The 21,610-nt window shown below is 34.3% G+C and overlaps 1 protein-coding gene across 2 annotated transcripts in view; it reads left to right on the forward strand.

Moving 5' to 3' along the window:
- LOC128983645 (protein doublesex-like) overlaps positions 1–21,610 on the forward strand; it is a 59,080-nt gene that overhangs the window by 31,739 nt on the left and 5,731 nt on the right. Inside the window, exon 3 of one of the 2 annotated variants that reach the window (XM_054403017.1) lies at positions 20,908–21,374. In XM_054403017.1, coding sequence (XP_054258992.1) covers positions 20,908–21,203 — 296 coding nt within the window. In that variant the 3' untranslated portion in view covers positions 21,204–21,374. Of the gene's footprint in view, positions 1–5,299; positions 5,455–20,907; positions 21,375–21,610 lie in introns of those variants that run through there. The other variant, XM_054403018.1, reaches the window with a different exon arrangement.

The raw sequence follows: 21,610 nt of genomic DNA on the forward strand, positions 1-21,610 counted from the left end.
AGCAATGTTTATAGGGTTAAGCACACATTACAGTTTATCTTCTATCTTCGGTTGTGGTGTGTAGATCGGTTCCATGTATTTCTTCATGGAGGATATATGATAGGGTCCATATAATTTATCATTGTAGAGATCACTTATGTGGTATGTTGATGGTCCAAGTATTTCTCTGATGACAAAAGGGCCTTGGTACACTTCAAACAATTTGGCTGTCTCACCATAAATAGCTCTGGATAAGGGATGAGATTTTATGAGTACTTTGTCGTTGATGTTTAGAGACTGTGGTTGTCTATTTTTGTTTAATCGGTTGGAACGTTTTCTTCGGGTTTCACTTAGTTTTCTTTCTGCCATCAATAATTTTTGTTCATAAGGCATGTCATTGTTGATTGGGTGATGTAGGTATTCTTCCCAAAATCTAATGTCCTTAATACCATACTGCAACTCATTGGGAGTAAATCCAGTGGATTCATGGTGAATTTCATTTAAACATTGGTTTATCTCTGGTATATATTTTACCCATTTTTGTTGTTGTTTAGAACAGTATGTCCTTAGACATCTTTTGATTTCTCTTATTGGTCTTTCTGCTAAATTGAAACAGGGGTAATAGACAGGGTTGTATATAGGTGTGATGTTCTCTTTCTCTAATCTTGAGGTCCATTCATGACTTTTGAATTGTGTGCCATTATCAGTTTGTATACAGCGGGGCTTTCCATGTTCAGGAATATGTATATTAAATAATTTGTTGAGTATGATTTTAGTAGTGGCTCTCTGCATTGGGTAAAGTTTAATGAATTTTGTGAATATATCAATGATTATGAGTAGGTATTTTACATTTCCAACACTTGTAGGAAAAGGGCCGATGATATCGATAGCAAGTTGATCATTCTTACTGCGACATGTGATCCCTTTGGCGATCGCAGTCATGTGTTTGTTGCTGATTTTACATCTTTGACAAGTATCGCATGTTGATAAATACTTCCGAATGGTTCTGTTCATATTCTTGAAAACAAAAGTTTCCTGTAGTAGCTGAAGACACTTTTTGGCTCCGCAATGTAGGTAATGTAAATGACATTCCCATATTAGGTGTGGTATCATGATTGTAGGTACTCTGATTAACCATTTATTGCCCAAGCGTTGATAAAGAATGTCATTATGAATTTTAAAATTTCTCTGTAGCTTTTGTGCTGTTGTGGTATCTGGATTATCATGAATTGTTTCAATGATTGTCTGTAATTGGAGATCTTCTTGCTGTAGCTGGGGTAGATTTTGAAGGTCTTCACGAAGTTGTGGGTCCGTAGTTCTTTCTATGTAGTGGATAGTTAATTCATTTGTTATATTACATGAATCAGTTTGTTGGTTTGGTGGAATCCGGCTAAGAGTATCGGCCGTTATATTTTCCGTGCCCTTGCAGTGGATTATTGTGAAATTATATTCTTGGATAGCTAGAATCCATCTAGCAAGGCGGTTGTTGAGGAGTTTACAAGTTTTTAAGAAAGTAAGGGCATGATTATCAGTTATGACTTTCAATTTGGTACCTAATATAATGTATCGAGATTTCTGTAGACAATGAATTATAGCCAATAATTCTTTTTCTGTGGTAGTAAACCGTTGCTCTGCAGGCTGTAGCGTTCTGGACATAAACATGATGGCAGCTTTATCTCCGTTCTCTTTGATTTGATACAGGTGACCTCCGATGGCGATGTCTGAGGCATCAGTCTGTAAGTAGAATTCTTTGGCTGGGTCAGGATGATTTAATACACTGGTTTGCAGGAAAAGTTGTTTGATTTCATTAAAGGTAATGTCATCTGCAGGTGTCCAGATAAACTTATTCTTTTTGGAAGTTAGTCGCAATAAAGGTTGAATTGTAGAGGAGAATTTATCGAGAAATTTATTGTAATAATTAATACAACCAAGGAATGATTTAAGTTGTGTTCTGTTCTTTGGTGTAGGGAATTTTAAGATGGGGTCTACCTTGCTTTGCTCTTCTTGAATAGCTAAACTGCACTCTCCTTTTCATTGTTGTAAATCATATCAAGTTATGGGGTTCACATAAATAAAAACATGGTTGTATTTTATTAATAATCTTGAACCCAGATGGATGGTGTTCTGATTGGAGGATTTGTTTTTGAATAATAATTTTGGATAAGCCAATGAATAAATTTTGATAGTAAATTATATATATGTTGAGACAATATGGTTTTAATAATATTAAAAATGGACATGGATAAATATTGAAAATATAACAAGATTGAGTTTGAAAATAAAATAAGGACTATAATTATAAACATTGAATTTTGAGTCATTACAATACAACATTCGTCTAATCTAAGAACACCTTCCTAAAGACGTAGTCTATTCAACCTAATATCCTTATTATCCAGTTGTGTGTAGTATTTTACAGAATCCTTACTCACGAATATCTTAGTTTGTTCTTGTTTTAATTCTGGAACACAGAATGTACCCCTTAAGGTCTTTCAAATAATGTGTTAGACCTACTTAACACCCGAAATGACGCATGCCGAGTTTGTCAAATTAAAAAGTAGGAAAATAAAATTGTCTTTTCCTCAGTCCAATAGTGGTTATATCTGGTCTGGCGTTCGTGGCTATTTAATCATTTCTGGTTGGGAGTGTAACCCCTCCTGATTCTGTTTAATGAGCGTGGACAAGTTATCCTTTCAGAAGCATTCAAAATATCGTGGCTTATTCATTGTTTTCATATCAAATTGATTCAGCGGAAATCGTACTATTGCAAGGATATGTTTGTAACTAGTCCTTATTGCGTGAAGTACGTATTTGGCGTTCACAAACAAAACACGAACCTATGTTGCCTTGTATTGACAATTTAAAGCAAAAGACTGGCTTAAGGCTGTCTTACTGTCTTTAGGAGTGGTAGTAGTAGCCTAGTAGTAGTAGTAACCGAGGTAGTCTAGTCTACCCTCGCAGGACAAAGTCGTCCCAATCTCCGCACTGCCCGCTTGTCGATCATTCTCGTTTTTACTGCTAGTCGCTCCGTTTTTAACAGTTTATGTGTTCCACTCCAAGGAGCGCTCGTAAAGGCGGCCGGTATTTAGTGAAGGGTGCGAGCTTTTAGGGTGGCTAACCACCGGTTTACGGCCACCATGTATATACTTGTAATAGTGACTATAAAAGACACAATATTACTTTTGGAAATAAGCTATAAAACTCGGGCGGTCTCTGTTCTTCAATAGGCGTGTCTGTTATAATTCAAACTGCATGTCAAAGCAGCTACATAATATTCCCCTGGCCCGGTTTACTACTGGAGTCACAATACTTCAGGCCTGGCCCGCGGTGGCGCTGTATATCACACTGACACTTCTGTCACCGCCTTACGATTCTGGGGTTATAGCTTTTTATGTTAAAAGTGTCACATTTTACTATTCGGTTGTAAATAAAGTTTTATGGAATAAAATGAAGAGAAGCGATTCAAAGGAATTCCTTTTCAGTCTTAGAAGTTAAAGGAATAAAAATAAATGTATTATAAAGCCCGTTTTATTTTTTATAGTTCGAATTTACCTAACCTAATTTATTACTGTTCAGAATTTATAAATTTTTAAAAACATTTTAAGGTATCACTTGGAGTTTTTTATAGTTCTTTTTTTCTAACTCACCTAGCAAACATGATCCTTGTGATGATAAACGTAATCATATTGACAGTGTTTTATAATAAACTGAATCAATAAATCACCTATCAATAGATCCTGTGGCCCGGGGCTTTGGCACGTCCCGCCAGGTCATAGAAAACACATAAACACTACTTTACCGTCGGCCAGCAACTGATTTCTCAGGGACTGCAACTTTACGGCCCGCTCTCAAACTGGCCTTTTTAATTTAACGTGGAAAATAAAAAGGAGCTGGCACCTCTTACCTTTGGTGTTCAAGCACTGGTGATGAATTTTAAAGCGCGTCGTTGGTTTATAGAGTCACTAAAGCTTGCTTTTAATAAAACACAAATTTGAAAAGTATCGTAACTTTTAAAGCTTAATAGCGGAATAATTATAATATCGGGCGTGATTTTGTTATAACTATTTGTTTTTATCTTTATCATCAGAATGGCTGAAAACGTAATTCGTCAAAGAGCTACAATAAGTAATATACTTTCTGATTTTACACTCCAAAGTCACAATTAAATGAACTAAGTGATATCAAACGAGGTTTGTAAAATGCCACTATACTCTAGCTTGTAGGGCCCCTTTCAGCTGTTAGTTAATACAATCATCCATTTTAAAATGCTGTTTGTTTGCAATCTAATAGTTTCATTGTGTGTTATTTGTTTCCTTGGAGAATGTGTGCTCATTTTTTGTTTTACTTGGAATGAATCTGACTAGATGGTAAAATGTATTTTTCGGTTCGTAATTTTGCCGTTTTTGCAAGGATACCAGCAGTTCCAATCGTAAACATCAAGGTGTTACATGTTTCATGGTACCTTGTTGGCGGGATGCCATTTCCAAACGTCTAAATTGAAACGACAAAATGGCACCCCGCCGAAATATCGAGCCAAAACCGCTGGTTATTACGCTTGGTAATGCTAGTCCATAAAAGTCAGGGATAAAACAATGAATTTGAAACTATGCCTATCAATGTTTCAAACACAGTTCTAATGTTTTAACCATAAGTATTATTTTTACGAAAATGTGTAAAATAATTTAGTAAACTCAATTGGTTACTAATATTAATTGTTTATAATTTCATTGGTGCGTTTAATATAATGCCCAGGACTAGGGTGGAAAATTCACTATAGCATATTACACTACTCAAGTTTTGTTTCTCCATTAAATACACATTATTATTTACTCTTGCACATTTCAATCAAGATGCTAATATAAAACTTAACATTTCAAACCAAATATAAAGTAACTGTTTGAGCTTGTTGAGGCGAGACAAGCGACAACACGTTCACAACACACACTGGGGCTGAACAGTGGACGACCGTGTGTTGCGCATTGCTCGAATGTTTTTATTTTTTAAATTAGAATATTGATGTACAATACCTTATCATTATTAATTATATGTCACCTTCGAATTGTCGTATGTAATAATTAAGTAAAATTAAATATGTTTAGCGATAAGTTACTACATAACAACAGGACGATTCTCTCATAATAACGAACTAGTTAAACAATACAAAAGTTCATTAAAACAAATCAAATTAAATTAGGCCTACACTCACCTCCCAGCAAATTAGGTTGCAGTTCATGCCTTTTATTCATCGAAACATATTACTGTAACTGCAAGCTAACGTAAAATCCGTCGACAATGAAATGTTTTATAATGTAATATCCAGGGCTGGGGCAGGGAGCAGCAGTCAGCAGTAGAAGATGAGATAAGGTCCGAGAGTTGAGAGCTGCTGAGGAGGCGATCGGTTTATGACGGGCGACTCAGGATCGTAAACTGCGTCTGCAACTGCATCTCTCGCCTGCACAGACTCAATATCTATCTTTGACATAAGTTATTTGAGGAAATAAATGTAAACTTGCAAAGGCCCGCGTTTTAGTTTCCTGTACTCCAACATAGTAGCTGGTGGTGACCACCAACTATAAACAGTAAAAGTAATGTATTGTTTTCTGCGTATTGTAAAATGTTACTAAATCCGTATGTTGAGCTCGCACTTTACTGCTGGATATAAAGCGACAACAGAAACAATCGGTGCGCATCCCTTGGAGCGACGGCGGGACTTGAGTTTACGGCCATCACAGTTTATGCTAGCACCCCTAATGTTGATGGCTCTAATATTCTTTACGGCTTGTTCAAACCGCGGGAAAAGAGCTTTTGATAACGAAAACGGCCGGATTGTGTCGACCGTTTATCAATAATACTTACTTGTAACTTGTATTCTCGTTAAACTAGTTGATACGAAACTAGAGCACTCCGAAAACAGAATCGAGGGGAGAAATTGATGCTTCGTATCTCCACAATTGATTTTGACTCATCTATAAAATAGTCATGTTTGAGGATTTAAATTAGATTTGATCAAATATACAGTTATATTCTCCTTAAGACACTCGTAATTAAAAAATAACAGATTTAAATGATTTATTTTGATTTGTGTGATGTGCAATGACATTGGATTTACTAAACAAATTAATAAATTTTAAAAATTAATTATTACTAGGAAACAATATACATTTTTTACATCATAGACTTAGCTATTTTTCTGTAACCATCTATGATTATGTTCTTCTTCTTAAAACTTATCATCAGATTTCATGATAACACTACAACCTAAATATCTACCTAAAATATAAATTGATTATCGAGTAATTTGTCATGACTGTAGCCTCTTCAATATTTGTTATATTAATGTACGCCACTAAGAGTAATACGTAATAATTAAAATAAGTAAATTCCATCGTAAATTTTATTCCTTATTTAAAACTATTAATGCTAAATAAGACATATAAAGATGGGTTCTAAAATGTTTAGCAAATATGCTAAACATAAATAATAAATATTGCCAATATAGGCTTTGAACAGCTTTATAAGAATAGTTAGTTTAAAGATATACTGACTAGATTGAAATCATGAGAGTTGTACAGAGTGTACAGTAGTCAATAAAACAGAATAATTTGTGTAAATATTTACATTGTTACTTCTACTAGTATGTCAGCTACCTACCTTACCAAGCTTTATTTAGCCACAAACTTGCATTATGTGGACTAGGCATTGATCACAAAATACCCCTTCGATGGATCTCCATTCAAGGTTGCAGTTAAATGATAAATGCAGCCTAATTAACAACGTGACCTACGTCTGCAATCTACCTGATCGGTTGAATTTTACTTCAGCTGTTATTTCCTCTTTACTTTGGATTCTCTTGAGTTGCAAAACATATCGCTACATCATAATAATCACACACGAGTCATTACGCAGTAGGCCTTTGTTTACGTGTACGAAGTGGATTTGAATACAGACGAATTCAATTGGTGTCATAAACCAAGGTAAGGGGGTGAGCGGTTTCAAAAAGTGTATAAGTTAGCATCAAGACAACTTTCTACCAAATTAAATGCAAATCAGACTAAAACCCCGGCCGCGACATGTTGAAACATTTAAGCAATGCTAAATTACCATGAGAAGTCATAGCCCACAAGGTAAGTCATGTACCAATTCACCTATTCTTGACTATGAAAACATGACATGGGCAAAGCATTAGTTATAATTTAATCACCTAGGAAGAAATAGGTACCTACTCCTTTAAGGGTCCAACAAGTCAAATTGTCTTGGACAAGATTCCTATAGGAAATCCGCTATTTTTAACCGACTTCCCCACTACCAACAAAAGGAGGAGGTTCTCAATTTGTTTGTGGCGATGTTTTTTTTTTCTATGTATGTTCACCAATTTCTCTGTGATTCTTTTACCGATCAGTGTGGTTCCACCACCAAAATAACCAGGAGAGTTTCTATTTGGTACCTTATATATTATGTTTCAGTATAATATTTGTTTCGGTGAAAAATTCTGAAAACCTTAAATATTCAACATTTATTTTGTTTACATTTGTGCAGATTGTTTACATTTGTGCAGAGAAGGCAATAAATCATAATAACATTCCTACAGCTGTTAGTTGAAACCATTTAAATGAAGCTACAGACAATTTTTCATGAAACAGTTGCTTCATATTGATCAATAAACTATTTCTTGCCATGGAGCCTAAATGAATTACATTGAGAAAAATGCATTTTGTTTTGGTTACTATAAAAAATGTATTTTAACGTTTTACCTGATTTGTGTATACAGTAATTCTGTTTTTAGTATTGAATATTCTGACTTACAAAAACATATATGTTTCAGTGAATAGCTGTATGATATTGTTGACAAATAAAGGTGTATTGTGAAAACCAAAGCATTCGTAAAACAGGTCTAAATATAAATCAAATGCAATTATTCCTTACACGACCTAAGAAGTGTGACAGTGCATAATCGTCAATTGTCTTAAAAGTGTTAAATATTTTAATTACTAAACATGCATTTGCAGATGTGGAATGTTTATTGATATTCTCTACCCAGTTACTATATCATATCAATACTATTATGCCTGCTTCGGAAAGTCCTAGAGGAAGATGATTTGCAATTTCGACTAGGCTATATCTTGATCAAACAAAACCACCTACATGGCTTGCACCACTTTTAGCTGAACCAATCTTTCATATACATATTTCATTTGCAGATGTGGAATGTTTATTAATATTCTCTACCCAGTTACTATAACATATCAATACTATTATGCCTGCTTCGGAAAGTCCTAGAGGAAGATGATTTGCAATTTCGACTAGGCTATATCTTGAGCAAACACAACCCCCTACATGACTTACACCACTTTTAGTTGAACCAATCTTTCATATAATATTTTCCAAAGGTACTATACAAAAGGTACTGTAGTGTTAACGACCAATTTTCCACTTTTGAGAGATTTTTTAGTGCTGGTAGCTGAGGAATAACTTTCATATTGTTCCAAAAGGCTTGAGACGTTACTGTATTTCTTTTTATAATGTAGAAGTACACCGATTGCAGGAAACGATGATGTCTGACATTTCAATGTATCTAGAAAAGACAATTAGTTTTTCATTAGGCCTAATGTAATGGACAACTCTTTCTTTCTTAAGGAATATCTAAAGATGTTTATTTCCATACCCATTGATTATGTAACCTGAACAGGTGACTCAAGCAGTTTTAAAATAATGATTGTTCTCTGGAACTTTTGATTGTTTCAAACAGTTTTTCTTATCGAAAATCCTCAAGTAATTAATATATAAAAAAATATACAGTCACTAAAAATCATGAAATAATTTATTTTTGTAAAAAAATACAACCAACTTCAAACGCTCTAAAAAGAATGAAATAATTTCAATAAAGTAAAAACTTTTGTATTAGGCAAGCTCACGTATTTCAAGTCGGCGCGGCTCAAACTGCAAATATGATTGATGTGTGTGTATTTTGAAAATCAATAAATTGTAGCTGGATAACATAAATATATAAAAAAAACATACTGAACTGTTTTATTGTTTATACATTAAAGGAAATATTTTCTTGTATTTTATGTTTACTTCAGAATAAATGCATTATTAAAATAACACACACAAATGTTCTATATGAATAGGAAAATAATTTAGTTTGATATTATGATAGGGAAAAGAAGCTAGTTTAGTATTAAAACGTTACTTTTCCAAGTTAGAAACATTTAAATGCGTTATAATCTTTTTAAAGATACTCGTTAATACCACTATAATACCGATCTCTGATTACGGTAATAAAATAACACTTAACGCATAACTATGAAAAAGACATGCAGATTAACACCTTTAGCTATAGATAGTCACCTGCAATATGGACAACCTCTTTCAATTTTGCATCAAAAATCATCATAGAGCCGCGCCGACTTAAAATACGTGAGCTTGCCTAATACAAAAGTTTTTACTTTATTGAAATTATTTCATTCTTTTTAGAGCGTTTGAAGTTGGTTGTATTTTTTTACAAAAATAAATTATAGTAAATTGTACATTGAGAATTGCCTCATTGAAATAATCGATTGGTCTTAAACGATTTAACATTTAAGCTTTCCATTTGAGAGTTTCGTTAAACGATTTTTAATATATCAAAATAGATTGTTTAGAGTAAACTGATGAACCGAGCATCTGGTGGCCTACAACTAGTGTTCATAGAAGACCGCGGCCTCTCGGTTTTTTTTTAGAAGTCAGACATCTAGCTATCAATGACTGAATGACCCTCGACCGTTGAAATATGTGTGTGTGTGTGTGTGTGTCTACGTGAATGTTTTGGTATAAGGGTCTTTGTTTGTCGCACAAAAGTACTGTACTAGGACATGCAAAGAGGTCTGAAATAAGTTAATTAGGTTGTTTATGTTTATGCTCTATTATTATGCCAGGGTGAAATCAACACAAACAATTTAACTAAGTCTAAATCCATTTTCAGAAGATTTTTTTTCATGTGATAACATGGAAAATTTCAGGAACAATTTACAATCATCATTATGGCAATTTGACCCCTCTCTTGACGTTAACATTAACCACAATAGTTTTCTTACACATTATTTGTTGAATTTCAATAATGCATTCCCTTTAAAACAATGTAAATCCACAAATAAAAAAAGTGAACACAAAAATTGGGTTACAAATGGAATAAAAATTTCGGCAGGGAATAAACGTCTGTTGCACGAAGAATCAAAGTCACAAAAAACAAGACTTTATCAACTATTTTAAGACATATAAAATTTTTTTTAAAAAGTCACTGCCCTTTCTAAAAAACTTTCAAATGAAAATCATATTAAAAAATCTAAAAAATCATTGAATATAACTAAAGCCACTTGGGCTGTACTAAACAAGGAGATGGGTGTAAATAAAAAGGACAATGAAATTCCATATCAAATTGAGAATATATCCCAACAGAATAGTTACAAAATAAAAAAAAGAATTTGCTAATAGTTTTAATGAGAATTTTCTGAATGTAAAAATAAGGTTCAATCTAATCCAGATGGAAAAAAGGCAATGAGTTTAATGGTCAGTGAGCAAAATAATATGTTTACATTTAATAAATTAAGCATCTCTGATATAAGAAAGATAGTGTTTTTCTTTAAACCCATCCAAGGCTTCAGGGTGGGATGAAATTCCGTTATTTATTATTAAACATGTAATAGACTTTATCCAAGAACCTTGTGCAAACTCATAAACCAGTCTCTAGAGCAGGGGATTTTCCCTGATAAATTAAAATATTCTGAAATTAGACCATTATTTAAGAAAAACGACAAAAACGACCTAGATAATTACCAACCTATCGCATTACTTCCATGTTTTTCCAAAATATTTTAAAAAGCTATTGATATTCAATTGATACTCTTTTTTTAGAAAGACAATACTCAATTTGGTTTTCGAAAAGGGCTCAGGTGTCAAACATCAATGGCAAGAATGGTTAACTGCGTCACACGGGCTCTGGATGGATCTCAGAGAGCAGCTGGTGTTCTCTGTGATCTGTCCCAGGCGTTTGATTGGGTTGATCACGACATCCTCATTGGTAAATTTAAAAAAATTGGTATTAAAGGCAAAAAAAATAATTTTATTTTCATCTTATCTTTCCAATCGGTTTCAGAGGACTAAATTAACAACAGATAATGAAACTGTTTATTCAAGTTGGGGAAAAGTACCATGTGGTGTGCCTCAGGGGTCGATACTGGGCCCTAGTATGTTCATAATCTATGTTAATGACCTACCTCAAGTCTCAAATATGGAACTCTTTCAGTATGCAGACGATACAATGGTGATATGTACGGCACCCAGTATCGACTCCCTGCGGCACACACTCGACAGGGAGGTACAAGCTCTCAGAGACTGGTTCCAGGTGAATGGGTTGGTTATGAATGATGATAAAACTCAGCTTATAGATTTTAGTTATAATAATAATCAATATAAAACAGATAAAATTAGAACATCAAAACCTAAAATGCCACTGCAGCAAAATGTGAATTTTTTAGGTATAACTGCCAATGAAAATCTTAACTGGAAATCACAAGTTTTTAATTTGATCAAACGATTAAACCGCTGTATTTTCTCTCTTCGTGCAATTAGACTTGAAGACTCAGCTTATAGTTTATCATGCTTATTTTCTTCAGTAATGACATATGTTATTCTGGTTTGGGAAACTCATGCCACTCCAACAAAATATTCAAACTCCAACAAATAGCAATTAGAATTATTGGGCGAGTTCCTCGTAGAACTCCTTGTAAAAGTCTTTTTCAAACATTTTCAGTTTTAACATTTTATGATCACTATATTTTAGAAATTTCAAATTGGGTTAAAGACAATCTGTCCTCATTCACCCATTCATTCCAATCACACTAGATTTGAGTTGTATTAAGCCTGAAACCCATAGATTAGAGAAATTTCATTTACCTCCCCAATATATAGGCCCATACGTTTACAATAAGTTACCACTCCGCATAAAAAATATTGATAGTAATACACAGTTCAGATCCACCCTGAAGTCCTGGTTAAAAACAAAAAAAATCTATCGAATGTTATTTAAATGGCGACATTAAGTTCGATTAATAATTTAGTAAGACATTTTTGTTATTTCTTAGTTTTAGTATTATCCTGTATATGACACTATGTCCTGTCAAATGATGTAATGACATGAAATGAATAAATAAATAAAATATTCACCTTAGTCAAAAGAGTTGCTGGCATTATTGTAGTTTTGTCCCACAATGATGCATAACCATTCGCTAGTGGCTACTTAGTTTGACGAGGTCCCAGTGATGTCCATCTTGTTCATGTTTATGTACCTTTGTCATCAGAGTTGCTGAAATTATTGTAGTTTTGTCCCACAATGATGCATATCATTTCAATCGTAGCTACTTAGTTTGACGAGGTCCCAGTGATGTCCATCTTGTTCATGTTTATGCACCTTTGTCATCAGAGTTGCTGAAATTATTGTAGTTTTGTCCCACAATGATGCATATCATTTCAATCGTAGCTACTTAGTTTGACGAGGTCCCCGTGATGTTCATCTTGTTCATGTTTATGTACCATGGTCAAAAGAGATGCTGGAATCATTGCAGTTTTGTCCCACAATGATGCACATCATCACACTAGTAGCCACTCATCGATCTCTATAATAGAGATCGATGTAGCTACTTAGCTTGACAAGGTCCCCGTGTTACCAAATGTGCTTCTTGATCATTGCACCTCGGTCGTGCTCTCCAGTTATGCGCAAATAAAGGAACACAATTTAACGACCAAACGTCGACTCGTACACTTTACGGTCGGCCCTGGGGTTTGAGAAGCCGCCTCGGAATTACCTTTTTTACGAGACGAGCTGATTGGGAACGGCTCACTTGCTCTCTGATTATCTGTGTTTAGTTTTAGTTTCTCTTGGAAACCCAGGGTTGTTTTTGTGTGAACCAATTTACTTTTTGAACAAATCGGCTCACGAGCTAAAAATGATAAGACCGTCCTCAAAGAATTTAGTACGTGCTTAACATCTGTCAAACATCTAAATCAACACTCAATCCCATACAAGTAATACTTTTAATTAGAAACATTACGGGAGCTTTCTTTAGGGCTTTTCTTTCACTTGAGCAAGGCCTTTGATACTGTAAATTACGATTTTCTCATCAATAAACTAGAATCTATTGGAGTGAGGGGGCTGGCACAGGAGTGGTTCTCCTCGAGGTCAGAGGAGTTGACGGCTCTGGGTGTGCTCTACCCTTTGTCTCCTCTCGGGACATCGTCACTTGTGAGGTTCCCCAGTGATCTGTCCTCTGACCTGTGCTGTTTTAGCGAATTTCCCATATAGGGAATAAGCTATTACCGTAGTACTCATGGTAAGACCTGGACCCGGGACCGATTTTTTTTTTCGTTTGGATGTCCCTAGAGGCCAAAAACACCATCCGTTCAAATTCATATATATATATATATATATATATATATATATATATATATATGTGTGTGTGTGTGTGTGTGTGTCCGTTAGCGCGATAACTCGAGCAAAAATGATCCGATTTTGATGAAATTTGGTACAAACGTGTAAACCTACGTTTATCCGAACGAGTTCGCGAACCAGCATGATCGGACCATGGGAACAGGGGTTTATGGGGGCTTTTATGGGGTAAAAATGGGTTTTTCCTATTTTTGACCCAAAAAACATAAAATTTTGAAAGACTATTTTGTAGAGCTTAAAAAAAACAAATAATTTAGTATATTGAAGCGTTATAATGCGCCTAATGGTTACGGAGAAAATTCCAAAAAATTGTTAATTTAAAATTCCCATGTTATTTTTATGGAGAATAAGTAAACCGTTGTAGTGTGCTTGTTTATTAACATATTTTGCCCAAATTTGGAAAATGTTTTTATTTCTTACTAACTATTAACATTTTACATAAAAAAACACTTTTACCCTGCCCTGTTGCAACAAACCTAAGTATGTGTTAAACTGATTCTATTTAAATAGGGAATAAATGTGATATTTTTAAGGAGACATTTTAGTCTAAATCCAATCAGGCAAATGGAAATTCGCTTAGTCTGCAGGTTTGCTGCGGCGGGGGTATTTTGTTTATATCAGTGAATTGCCTTTAAGTGATGAGGCTGGAGAGATCTGCCTTTTGCGAATGACATATTGACACGTCTTTAACCTTGTCTGGCTCAACTGCCGAGAAATTTGAATTAAAATCGTTTATTGAAGCAAACAACATAAACAGTGGTCTGACTCCAATTTATTAAATCTCAATTAAAAAAAAAACCGAATTGCTCCGTTTTACATCCAAGGCAATCCACTCACAACTATGCTTTTAAACGGTGTAGAAATTGAGTCGTCAGAAGGTAATATTAGACAAACACCTTCGTCATAAACCTTGACAACAGTGTGTGCATGAGGGTTGGCTCCGGCATCATTCAGTTGATAGGTCCATTTTTTGTATGTCCATTTTTTCTGATCAGAATGTCATTATGACAGCCTATTATGGGGTCATCTTCCCTCATCTGGTATACTCACTGCCGGCATGGGGAAATGAGAATAAAAGAACCCAATCTCTTTCGACTTCAAAAGAGAGCAATTCGAACTAGCTTCAAGATCAGCTCACGCACTTACTGCAAAGAACTTTTCCAGTCTTCAAATATTTTAACTTTTCCATGCTTATACATCCTTTAAACACTTCTGCAAAATAAAATTTCTATGTTATAAGTTTCAGATCATGGCCATATTCTTTGCGAAACAATCTTAATCCACAGATACCAAAGCATTCAACCACCTTTAAAAAACATCTATACTAGGGAATGGCCACAGTATCTAAATTTGAGGAAACACCCTGTAATTTGTAAAACGTAATTTCGAAAATTACTATTGTCTAAATGCTACTAGTAATTTAGCAACTCAGTGTACGTGAGTTTATTGCTGACGGGTAGTCATGGGCACATGGTACGCTTTGTTTATGAATTGTTAAATACAAGAGGTTCTACCCGCAAATTCACGGGTGTACAGAAGCCACCATTAAATTAATTTAATCAACTTCGACTTTATATTTCACTTAAAGGGCCCAAGCTCGCGAAAATGTCGTCTTAAAGGATGTTAAAAGCAGTGGAACCTTCATACCTTACGTCCTGAGGTGGCCGAGGTGGGTACGGTTGTACCTGAACTCGCCGCTCTCCTCCACGACGTCTGCAATACTTTAATACTTTTCAATGAAATTACAACCTGTTAAAGATCGGTGACAAACTCTTGGAACGAACAACATACATGGTTTGTTAATCTCATATTCATCGTGTTTCGATCATCTTTGATTAAAGTGGATGATTACCCACTTGTATCAAACAGCTAGAAAAAGCTTCACTGTCCACCATTGATCTCTAGAGATCGATGCTGTCCACTCACCGAACCTGTTTTAAGAACACAAAACTAAATAATAAAATAAGTAAACAAAAATCTAAACAAACAAACTATATTGTCAATTGCATTGCCAGCTGTTGTTCACTAAATTAATTGAATAACTTTAACTTCCAAAACATGCAAGGCGTAGCCCTTTGGAAATCAGCCTGTGGGGCAGAGCCCTTAGGTAGTTCGTCCATATCAATACTTTTCGGCAAATCTACACACTCTGAGCTTAATTTTGATATGCCATATGCCTATATTTTTACTTGATAAATGGCCTTAACCGTTTACATAAAATTTGATTGTATCACTTTAATAATATAATAGATTGTTCAGTTTAAAACTTATTTTATAGTTTATGATACAAATTTTATTTTCTAATGTATATCTGCTTTTATGTAAATCTGGCCAATTAAATGACTTATGACAAGGACTGATAAACAAATTTAAAAAGCACTACATAGACTGAAAACCTATGCTACTTAACAACGGTAATAAACTATGGACATCTGGTTGGATAACATAATAACAAGCATAGAGATACCAGTGTGACTCAACAATTCACCAACGGTGAACTATAAACTACAGGGATACATAACAGTGATACGATACATAAGGTAAATGTGTAAAACAAATATTACTAAAATAAGTTATTATTAATGTTGGTTGCAGTCATGCCCTAAATTTCATTGCTTAGTACATACTGTGCTGGTATTTGATGACTATCGAGAATAAATACAAGCTGTAATTATATTTGTTAAAAGATGGTCAGTACTCATTTTCAGCGAATACAGTTCATTTTCAGGGAAGTACAGTAGCAATTGCCATTGAAGTAAATCTAAATACTCATTTAAATAATTAATGTTATTTTAACAGGGAATAGATCTGATAATTTTAAGTGGATATTTTAGTGGAAATCCAGACAGGTACATAAATGAAAATTCGCTTAGTCTACAGATTTACTGCGGTAGGGGTGTTTACCAAATAACACTTAAATATTTTGAGGGACCAAATTGGGTATATTTATTTCATCCTGTTTAAACAATAACCACAGGTGTTCTAATATTAGTATTACTATTATTCCAATAACTGAACAAATTGTATTTGTATTTGCCAATGTCTTAAGAGTTCTTATTTTATTAATGCTCATTTTATACTAACTTACTAGGCTAGTTTGATATTCGGTTTTGTGTGTGGATATTCACTAAAACTCGTTATTTTTAAATTAGTTTGAACCATCCTAAGTTATACTTTTACCCGTTTATGCGTTTTCTACTTGAGAGTGCACATGACTTATTAATTTAAACTCTATAGAACACACTGCAAAAGTTATTGTATCCTTCTTTGGAAATAAAAGTGTAAAATTTTCTTGTTAGGCTTTAAACCTAAACAAACCTATAGCTTAGATCCTTAAACTTTAAACTGGTTAATTCAATTAATTTTGTTCTTGATTTTGTTTTCCTTCATTGATTATGTAGGCCTATTTAAATAAATTGCAATAGAAACAATATAATTAAGGGAAATATTAGGTAAAATAGATGTTGTAGCTCTATGTGATTAGATTTAAATTTATGTATTTCTGGAACCTAATTCAAATTGTCCTTACTTTTTAAGCTCAAATGAGCAAGACTTATTTATATCTAAACTTCACCGGCCTTATAAAATCACTTTCAAAAATTACAAAAATTGTGATGGAACATTTTGAAGATAAAATGTAAAAATTTACATCATACAACAGATGCTTGACTATGCTACCAATATGAAGCAGTTATGTTTAGGAGAGCCCTGATATGTAGTGTAAGTTTTTTTCAAAGCCTAAATAGTAGAATAAAATCTAAATAAAATAATTTGTTCTTACGCTTACCTATATTCTAGTTGATAACAGAGAATATAAAAGATTGTATGACTATTAGTATCACCGATCGTCGGTTCTGCCCCAAGCCTTTTAATGTTGCCATGTTAAGCTAATGAAAACTATTTTACTAAGGGTGAAATCCTTCTGTAGAAACAGTATAAAATAAACAATAAATTTGTAACAGAATACACGAGAAAATGTGTATGGCTAATGTTTGAGACATTTATGAATAAATAGTAGGTTTCCCCTCACTTATCAACAGTTCAACAGATTGCATCAGCATAACAAGTTTATGGACTCAGATGGGGATAAAAATAGTTCATATGTAATAACTAACTTAACTTAACTTTTGCGTAAATAAATATGATTCCCAACTACGCAAAAATGTTCATTGTCACCAATTATTTAGAAATCTAGTTATTTAGTTTTCACAATAATACAACTACTTTAATAATACTACTTTGATAACACTTTGTGTCGTGTGTTTGTGTTCCAATTAGGAAAACAAAATGCTTCGATGACTACTCTTAATCTCATCTAAGCATATTATAAGCAATGTCATAGTACCTTAATTTTTAATTAATGTGCACAAATTCATACACATCTACATTTTCGCTTGCGTATTGCAGTTATTTAACCAGTTGCGATTGTAACATCGACAAATTGTGTCTTAAAAAACAAATTTAAATTAACCGTGCCAAGGCAACAATTAAGAGGTACATAGAAGCCCTAATGATGATGTTTTTTATATTATAAATTACAATGCACTCGCAATAAAGACTAGGTGGTCTGGGCGGATTAAATGTGCACACAATTGCAACTGCAAGACTATTGTGAGAGCGAGCCGAGGGAAAGCTTCGTGTGTCGTTAAAGAGAGTCGTAAAAGGGTTTGTTTTCATGTTATTAAAACAACAATAAGTCGAAAGGTAACATTATTACTTTTACGATGATTCTGTAATTGTTGCGAATGTTCTGGGAAAGGAGTGTATAATTAGTTGTGTAGACCAATGGGGAGTCGCTGTGCGTGGAGGAGCTCTCTCATTGGTCGAGCCGTCACAACGGCCATTGGCGGTGGAACTGGTTGTTGCAGGGAGGTACTGCCATAAATCTTTATGACTGCTATAAACTCGCCGCAGATAGCTAACCTGTGATTATCAGTTGTTTCTAATCAATTACTTCCATTGCACACCACACTCCACTCTCCTACCTGCAAACTACAAACTCAGCTCTCGTGCGATAAATATTCATTAACATTACGTTATACTTTCTGGCATGGGATAATTATTAGCTTTTGATTACAAGGTATCTGCTTAAAAAATAGTTACGAGTATATTTCATAATTAATTCAAGTTTACTTTAGCGGATGTTTACTCGCCTACACTGTAATATTTCGAAGATGCAACTCCCGTGTCAACAGGGAGGTTTGAGCAACTAACTTTTTATTTCTCTTTACTCTAAAGATCTTAAATTTCGGTCACTCTAAAATATCATCGAGGTCAATATGTAAAGAAATCACAGATTTTAATGTGCACTATTGCTAATGACTTCAACAAAAGTAAAATAAGAATGCAATTGCATTTAACAAATTAAGAAATAAAAGGTTTGGATTATATTTTTGAAGTATGACGTTAACAATTTTATTTTATTCGTTCGCCTTTTACACTTTCAAAACTTACGAGAATCTGGTAATCAAACCAAATAAAATCTTACTCCCTTAGATGGGAGTGGGCAGTATGATACCAAATTCACTACGAGCATAAGACACGAACCACGAAAAAATAACATATTAATAAAGTAAATTACTAATTGTAGGATATCACTGTATATTAGTATGTTTTGTAGGCTTAGCGAGTTTATAGCGGCAGGGTGAGATAGGCAATCTAGACACAGCAATCATATTGCCTACCTGACACTGAAGGCACGGTCCAGGATGTTATTAGAGACCTGTGTACTACTCGGACAGGGTCCATCGTGGCAACACTGCACTGGATCCCTGAGCGGGCGATGGCGTCTGCACCCCTTGCAGATCATCCTGTTTTATGTTGATTGATATAAATACTATGCGTAACAATGTGGTTGAGCATTATGAATATTCCAACTACAAAAAAAATCACCTTCAAAAAAGCTTTTCGATTTTTTTTCTAGCGTTTGCAGTTTTTGAGAAAAAGTTAACTTATAATTTAACTTATTAACTTACTAAATTAACAATAACTTTTTGGGTTATGTAAAAATTCTGAAACTATACAAATTAATTCATTATATATATGTCTTTATCGTATTAACGTTTGATGAAGTTCTGACGTTTAGTTTACATTGTGCGAATGTTTAAAGTCTTAAGATGGTTTTTGATACCCAAAAAACAGGGGTTTTTCACCTTCCAACTGGCATAAAAAAAATTATAAGCTAGCTATTTTGTTTTTGTTCTTACAGGAATACTTAGAATAAAACAAAGGAATTTAAGATATAATTCGTGTTTTTCTAAGTAGTTTGGTAATTTTTTCTGTAGAGCTCCAAACTGTCTAAACTTTTTCCCCCGACACTTTGTAGTATTTTATTACTAGTGATATATTATGAGAACCGGAACATAAAATTATCACAACGGTTTACTCGGGACATCAAGAAGTACATTTTGGCAAAAACGCCGAAAATATTTGAAAACTGCTTCATTGGTTCTTGGTGTTTGATACTCAATCGGTTACCATATACTCATATGATACACTATTGGAATTATCTGTTTCTATTCCATATTCGTTTTAAATATACACTGTATATTTAGAGAATGTATATGTATTTTTTTTTATTTTTTATTGAGAACTATTAACTAATTCAGATTTATTTATTCATTTATTTATTTATTAGATTTATTTATACACGGTAACACCATTTATACAATAGAAGTTAGCATAAGCACTTACACGATGGCATAATTTACAACGACACTACATTACTAATGCAATTAATAATTCTCGAACTGCTAGTGCTAAATACTAGTTTATTACGGATAATAATTATTTATAGTAAAAATATGAATAATGATGTTTTTATTTACTAATTTTATCCTTCAAATGTGATACAAATTGAAAACTAAGAGCCAAGATTACGCCAGAGAAATCTATATACGACCACCACATTTTATAGGTGGGAAGTACTTTAAAGTTATATCGTTTATCCATGTTTTAATTTTATTTTTGAGTATATGAAACTCCAAGTTTAAAAATAAGTACTTATAACAATCCTAAAAAATGTGTATTTAGATGGAAATTATTCTACGGCTGCCGGGATTTTGGAACGGGCTTCATAGTAGGGCCTAGTAAATGGTACTCAAGTTACTGTTTTGTGGTTGCAACTGCAGAGATGTGCGATTCCTGCAGCTGTTAGACTGGTGCAGTTTGCATGTACCACACCTCTTCTGCACATCACCCTGTCAGAAGTCACTCCCAGTGCGCCTGCAGCCTTCGAATACTCTAGGATAATAGTACTCAAGCTACTGTTATTTTGTTCCAACTGCAGAAATGTGGGAATCTATCCTGCAGCTGCTAGACTGGTGCAGATTGCCTCTCCACACCACACCTCTTCTGCACATCATCTTGTCAGAAGTCACTCCCAGTGCACCTGCAGTCTTCGAATACTCTAGGATAATAGTATTCAAGCTACTGTTATTTTGTTCCAGCTGCAGAAATGTGGGAATCTATCCTGCAGCTGCTAGACTGGTGCAGATTGCCTCTCCACACCACACCTCTTCTGCACATCATCTTGTCAGAAGTCACTCCCAGTGCACCTGCAGCCTTCGAATACTCTAGGATAATAGTACTCAAGCTACTGTTATTTTGTTCCAGCTGCAGAAATGTGGGAATCTATCCTGCAGCTGCTAGACTGGTGCAGATTGCCTCTCCACACCACACCTCTTCTGCACATCATCTTGTCAGAAGTCACTCCCAGTGCACCTGCAGCCTTCGAATACTCTAGGATAATAGTACTCAAGCTACTGTTATTTTGTTCCAGCTGCAGAAATGTGGGAATCTATCCTGCAGCTGCTAGACTGGTGCAGATTGCCTCTCCACACCACACCTCTTCTGCACATCATCTTGTCAGAAGTCACTCCCAGTGCACCTGCAGTCTTCGAACGCTTTAAAGAAGGTTTGTGTTACTATATTACTCTTATTATCATAAACTTCGTTTTAATTGTTTTCATATACAAAATCTACTGACTATAATTTTATTGCATTCTATAACTCCTAATGATGAAATAAAACTCCGTTTTAAGTCCATCGCAGTAAGAATAACCTTCAGTATTTCATTTCTTTTTGGCAAATATTCTGCAACTTAAAGCCATGTAGACTACAATTATTGATTGTAATTAAGCACCCTTTTGA

This window comes from Macrosteles quadrilineatus, unplaced genomic scaffold (assembly GCF_028750875.1).
Source record: "Macrosteles quadrilineatus isolate MER2022 unplaced genomic scaffold, UCM_ALF_1.0 Scaffold_1__1_contigs__length_201487025, whole genome shotgun sequence".
Lineage (NCBI taxonomy): Eukaryota > Metazoa > Arthropoda > Insecta > Hemiptera > Cicadellidae > Macrosteles > Macrosteles quadrilineatus.